Raw genomic sequence first — 6,966 nt, 5'->3', positions numbered from 1 at the left:
ACAAATATCTCAAATAAATGATGTCGTAAAAAAGTCACAAGATAGTAACGGTACGTCCACACGGCGGCGTGCGTTGAAGCTTGCCGGTGGGCGTGTCTGAAACTCGACCAACAACCAATCACCTGAATCTCCCGCCCCGGACACACAAGCACGCGGTTTGATTGGCTAGAGCTTGTACTGGCATATGATTTGATTGGCTGACGCTTCCGTCGAAGCTTCAAAAGTTGAACGTTGCTCAACTTTTGAAGCGAGCAACGGAGGCAAAGCGAGGCGACACTTTGGAAATCACGAGACGAAAGAAATATCACAATTTGGAAAAACCTGCTTATAGAATACATTTCAATGGAAAAATAATCTGCCGGCAAATAAAAACATTAATAAAATCAAGGTTGGATTTCATCTTTACAGACCTTTGCCCCTTATTCTGTGTGTGATTGTATTTTCAGAGGGGAGGTAACTGAGAAGAAAACTGTGAAACAGAAAGCAGACTGGAAAGCAAAGCGATGCTCTGATAAGTTCGAGGAGCCAGAGAGCCAACACTCTGCCCTCTGGGAGACGATAAGCACTCATAACAAGAGCCTGCAGGTAAAATACAAATACACTCCAACATGCTTGTCACACTCACACATACAAATACTACACTGATGAAGACGCACACTTAAAAGTATGTACCGGCATACTTGTGCACACAGAAAGCATCTAATTTCTTAAACCTTTTTTCCAGAATTACTTTGCAAGGAATTTTTATAATATGCGCTTACTGGCTCTCTTTGTCGCCTTTGCAATCAACTTCATCCTCCTGTTCTACAAGGTAAGAGAAATTATAGACATAACAAGCAATAACATTTGCAGTGATTTTCAATTTAGAAAGTTATTGAAAGCGCTATTTATTTCCACACTTTGAGAAGAATTGCACTTTAATTTCACTACATTTTCTTGATAGCTTTATTTACAGGTTTCTATAGTGAGTACACGCAAAATATGGTATCATCACATATAACACAGAAAAGTCAGCACAAGCTGCACCTCATTACATCAGTCATATTACAAATCTCTTAAAGGGGACCTATCATGCAAAATGCACTTTGTGATGTCTTTTATACATAAATATGTGTCCCCGGTGTGTCAGGGAACTCACGCAGCGTCAGAAAATAAAACTCTCTCTCTTTTCCTCCGTACCCGAATCTCTAAAAACGGGGGTACAACGGAGCTGATCCAGATTTGCGTCCGATATGACGTAATATCGGAAATGTAGGCTGGCTTTACACCCACGGCCCTATCAGAAACAATGCCCGACTGTTTTGGACGTAATATGGTCGGTGCATGTTTACATTAGCATCGCTAACACTCAGAGCTAACCTGTACTGGAGAGCATGTGTGTGAAGAAGCAGGAAATAAAAAGGAACTCACCTTGTGGTATAACCGGCAAGAGAGAAAGCCTTTGAGCTCCATACTGTTTCAGAAATAATCCTTGATAATCCATGATATGGCGTTTCATCACGGCAGTATTTAGTTTAGACAGTAGCTGCCAGGTCCCGCATGAGCTCAGCCCCCTCCTTTTTTTTAAATCAAACTTTATACCCCAAATCAGCCCTTTTTGAAACGGGAAGTGAAATAGAGGGATATGAGGCATGGCTGGAATGGGTGATCTGTTTGGTATTTTGAGCAAAACACTTCATAGACATGTTTTTAATATATTTGTATATATCTGAGACCTATGCTATTGCCTAAAAATAGCATGATAGGTGCACTTTAATACAATGTATGTTTGGGTAATTTTAATACATTTTGCATAACAATATACTGTTACATTTCATATTTAAGTACATGTTTCTACAAATGCTTGGATGTCTTTGGTCTTACCAGGTAGCCTCTTTGCCTGCATCAAAAAAAGAGGAAGGAGTGGTCACGTCTGATAGCAGCGAGGGATTGGACTCTGATGCTGCTGATGATGATGATGATGACAACGAGGGCACATATTATTTTGTGCTGGAGGAGAGCAGTGGGTACATGGAGCCATCACTACTTTTCCTGGCAGTCGCTCACACAATCATCTCCTTCTGTTGTATCATCGGGTACAACTGCCTCAAGGTAGAGCGGCTCAAGCTCGTACTTTGCTGATTTAGCCTACACTCATTTCACTTTTTCAAATCAGTTTCTCTCCATCATATTTACCAAGGGTATATTTTTAATCCACAGAATAGTTGAAAATAAAGCACATTGCCTACAAAGATAAAGCCAACTTCACATTGTGCTGCTTATGTAAAGAGTAGAGTGCACACTGTGGTGCTTTTGGTTGGCAGGTACCGTTGGTGATCTTCAAACGTGAGAAGGAGGTGGCGCGGAAGCTGGAGTTTGACGGGCTGTATGTGACGGAGCAGCCTCCTGAGGAAGACATCAAAGGGCAATGGGACCGACTGGTCATAAACTCACCGTATGTTCACAGCCATAACATCAACTGGGCTGATATCATATTAACATTAAACTTGATTTATGCTTTAAGCTTCAGAAACTTGCTGTTGGCACCGATTTACAGTCAGTACAAGTTGTACAGAAATGTTACACTTAGCAGAATGTTTTATTCTATATGTTTGTCTTTTCAGATCATTTCCAAGTAATTACTGGGATAAATTTGTTAAGAGGAAGGTAAGGTCTTAAGAGTAATGCAACTTTGATTTTGCACATCAAAACATTATACATTTGATCCTTAATGTGCTTATGGATGTATGTAATTGTTTGCATATTTCACTCGGTGACACCTCATTAAGAAACTAAATGAAATGTAATGATCCATTAAATGGCAGGGGTAATTATTCCCCCCGTCAGTTACCACAACAGTGTCACTGCCTCCAGAGACAAGCCAATGATTGTCATTCATAATATTCTTTGCTTTAAGAAAACATTTTCTCCTTATTTAGATCACTTGGAACTTTTAGCAAAATGTAGGGAGAAAATATAGATAATATAGTTTAGTAAAAAACAGATTAAGCATGTCAAATTGAAGAACAATTCTGTTCTGGTTTTTAGTAGTTATCGTTTACAGTTATCAAACCAAAAGCCTTCCCAAATCTGCAAAGAAACACATTCCGTCTCTATCTTCAAATACTTCTGCTCGTGCTCTTTTGATTGCACTAGCACATGCTTTTGTAGATAATGCTTACCAAACACATTAGTGCTTTGTTTCTAATAAGAAAATGGCTCTAAAATAGAACTAGACTTTGATTGGCAGCAAATACAAATAACACGGACCAGAGTTACCTTTCATCATTTGACAACCAACATGCAATTAGCAACACAAGTATCATAAAATCCTCACTGTAACTGTTCAGAAGCTAACCTAAGCAGCATCATTATATCATATAGCAGATCTAAGCTGCCACCTCATTACGGCACAGACTGCACAAGAGTTCTGCCTCTTTCCATCGATGTTCAGATGAAAAGGCACAGACTGTTGTTTTATAGAATCCTGTCTTCTTGTTCCGTCAGGTGATGGATAAGTATGGGGACTTCTATGGCTGTGAGAAGATAAGTGAACTGCTAGGTCTGGACCAAGCTGCGTTAGACTTCAGTTCTGAGAGTAAAGAAAGCAGGAGGCTCAAGAGAGAAGCTTCCTGGAGTGCTCTGTGAGTAGAAAAACAAGTCCTTGCCATCTTGCATTCTTAAAGGGATTCATGAGAAACTGCAGCGATCTACTTATTTATTTTGCATTATTTGCAGTTTCAAATAGTGTATGACAAACATAAACAAGCAAAAACCGGGGCATAACTTATCAGAAGGACAAGGTTTTCAAATAATCGTGTTTTTTTCCATTTATGTGTAGTAGATCGTCGTTATAAATAATAGATAATTATTGCCTTTGATCCGAGAACGCATTTAAGCAGTTGACTCAACACAAAGCAGCCGGCAATGATGATAGCAATGCAGCGTCCTTCTCTGGAGCATAGATTGAACTATACTATTTGCATTCAGAAAACCTGTAATTGATATAAATATGTATATATTTAAATGTTCAAGTAAGAACATCGGTACAGCTCTTTTGCTGATGCATGATACAGTGAATGTGATTATCATTAACACGGCGGGCTTAATTATTGCAGTGAGTACACTGTCAGTGTTAAAAACTTTTGCCATTTTAAAAAGCCTTTTTACTGTGCACATGTTTTCCTAGTATGTGCATGTTACCCAACGGGTCACCAGACAAAAGAAGCTCCTGGAACATTGTGTTGCACTTGAGGAAGCACAGGACGTTCTGAAATCAAGCCGCGTAACAGACGGATGCTTTTACAAAGGACACTGTAGTAACAAGGGTCTGATTTGAGTGACGGACATGTTTTTCAGGTTCTTACCTTGATGGATCTCTGTGATGATGTTGTTTATTTCAGACTCAAGTCCGTTGACATGAAGTACCAGGTCTGGAAACTGGGCGTTGTGTTCACTGATAATGTAAGCTCAGACCTTTCCAATATTTTATGGCTTTTGCTCGGTTGTGTTCCTCATTGTTCCTACAAAGCAAAGATAAAGGTGTCACTTCCTGCAAATTATTTCAACAGATAATGTCATAAAACCGAGAAGTGTGGTTTACACATATTGAATATTTTATGACGGGTCCCACATTTGTTTAATCTCATCTACTGTGCTAAGATTTTGTTTGATACAATTGCACATGCTGCAGAAGGGACGAAGATAATATCCTGTGATTCCCCCTTATCTAAAATACACATTTGTCTCTCTATCTCTCCTGTGTAATCTATATTGCCTTTTTTATGTGTGTATGTCCTTCTGTGTTTGTGTGTGCTCACAGTCCTTCTTGTACCTGGCCTGGTACATGGCCATGTCCGTTCTGGGTCATTATAACAACTTCTTCTTTGCTGCCCATCTTCTGGACATCGCCATGGGCTTTAAGACTCTCCGCACCATTCTAACTTCTGTCACACACAATGGGAAACAGGTGTGTGTGTGTGCGCCTTTGTCCGTCTGTCTTTAATTCTCCATCCATCTGTGTTCATGTGTGCTCACATGTGCAGTGTGCATGCATGTGCTGTTTGCTTTCACGCTGTCAGGTTATATTGGGGCTTTTCCAAACTGAAGAAGAGTATTAAAGCCCATCTGCCTCTGTCGATCCCTTTTGTAATAATGTGTGTGTCTCTCAGTTGGCCCTCACTGTGGGCCTGTTGGCTGTTGTGGTGTATCTCTACACCGTTGTGGCCTTCAACTTCTTCAGGAAGTTTTACGACAAGAGTGACGACAAGAACACCCAAGATATGAAGTGCAATGACATGCTTACTGTAAGTTTAATGTGCATATCATAACGCACACAAGCACACAAAGCAGTCTGTCTCTCCACATATGTATCCATATATCCTCTACATGTATGTTTATCATTCAAACAAACACAGCCACACACTTCATTTTCCACCTCTTTAGATCGATTGGGGATTTTGACATTCATTCCAATTGTTGAATCAAGAAGAGCCTTTTGTTTTATTTCTTCCACAACTTTTCCATAAAATGACAGACGCATGGATAGAAAAACATCCCCTCAAGCCTCTGCACTTGTTTACACATTTACACCCCATCGCCGTCTCTATTTTAATGCGGACTCCACTGTCACTCAAAAAATAAGACGGATGAGCAGCGATGGCAGTTTGAAAAAAAAAAAAGGTATTGGTATTCGGGGTATTAAGTACAATCCTCAGTCACGCTCACATTAAACAATACAATACAATGCAAAATGCCAGAAAAAGCCAAAAACTCTTCACTCTTTTCTGTCTCCCTCTGAACTAAGACAAAAAGCCCTGCCAGTTTCAATTTATTTTTGAACTTTGGGAAAAGAATCCCTGACCCTTCAAAAAGAAAAAGCACTCTACAGTTCTTGCTCGATACATTGAATGTGAATTCTTCTTGCCTCATCCATACAAACATAAACTCCTTGAGGGGAAATGAAATCTGAGACAAACAATGTTTTGAAACAAATAACTATTATTCTGTGAAATTGTTTTTGCTGGCTATTTGATTCTTGTAAAAGCCTTCACATAAGCAACTAGCTCAGAGACTGAATTGAATATAAACTTGTTGTGCAGCTTGAGTTTTCAACAAACAGTCTTGTATTTGGGGTTCCGAGAAACAAGACTCTTGTCCTTTTTAGATCCTTAACATTTTCTCCTTTACCTCCTACCTTTGTCAAACAAAGGACAGCCAGTGAAAGAATGGCTGTTTAATGAAAAAATGCCCTCACCCTAAAGTGGATAGCATACTTTACAATAAATGAAATAATCAGAATATGAATACCTTTATTAAGTGCGTAGTTACAGCAGGAAAAAGAGCCACAGACAGCTTAATGTTACATGTGTTGAATATGTAACATGCAAAAAGTACAAAGTTATGATTCAATAAAAAAATATATAATAAAAAATAAAAAGTTACATAATTTAAAAAAATACACATCCTGTAACAGTTCTTAGGATTTAGCAGCCAGGTATTTATTACACAGTTATTAACGGCATCTATATATATTGCACATACTGTAGGTGGTTGGTATTTAACAGCAGCAAGTTACACAATTGACAAAATACACACCTTGTAACAGTTCTAAGGATTTAGCAGCCATGTATATATTACACATATAAATACATGTTCTTTCAGTGTTACATGTTCCACATGTATGTTGGAGTGCGTGCTGGCGGGGGAATCGGTGATGAGATCGAGGATCCGGCTGGAGACGACTTTGAGGTGGAGCGCATCTTCTTTGACATCACCTTCTTCTTCTTCGTCATCGTCATCCTCTTGGCCATCATCCAGGGTCAGTCAAACACGCCAAATTTGCTTCACAGCTGATGCATTTTTCATGCAGGATTGGAAACAAAGTATATTTTTATTCCACTGAGTCCTTACGGCCCGTCCACACTACAGCTTCGACAGCTTCAAAAACGGTTTCCAACGCGTCTGCCCATTCACTTTGAATGGGGT

General features: G+C 39.4%; 1 protein-coding gene across 1 annotated transcript in view; it reads left to right on the top strand.

The window, feature by feature from the left end:
• ryr2b (ryanodine receptor 2b (cardiac)) overlaps positions 1–6,966 on the top strand; it is a 192,107-nt gene that overhangs the window by 75,547 nt on the left and 109,594 nt on the right. Inside the window, 10 exon segments of the mRNA XM_010793548.1 lie at positions 447–585; positions 725–811; positions 1,867–2,091; positions 2,304–2,434; positions 2,604–2,646; positions 3,487–3,623; positions 4,383–4,443; positions 4,802–4,948; positions 5,151–5,285; positions 6,643–6,799. Of these exon segments, the coding sequence (XP_010791850.1) occupies positions 447–585; positions 725–811; positions 1,867–2,091; positions 2,304–2,434; positions 2,604–2,646; positions 3,487–3,623; positions 4,383–4,443; positions 4,802–4,948; positions 5,151–5,285; positions 6,643–6,799 (1,262 nt within the window).

Source organism: Notothenia coriiceps, unplaced genomic scaffold (genome assembly GCF_000735185.1).
Source record: "Notothenia coriiceps isolate Sejong01 unplaced genomic scaffold, NC01 NC01_scaffold00001922, whole genome shotgun sequence".
Classification (NCBI taxonomy): Eukaryota; Metazoa; Chordata; class Actinopteri; order Perciformes; family Nototheniidae; genus Notothenia; species Notothenia coriiceps.
The sequence above is the reverse complement of the archived record's forward strand: the minus strand, read 5'-3'. Positions and strand labels throughout refer to the sequence as shown.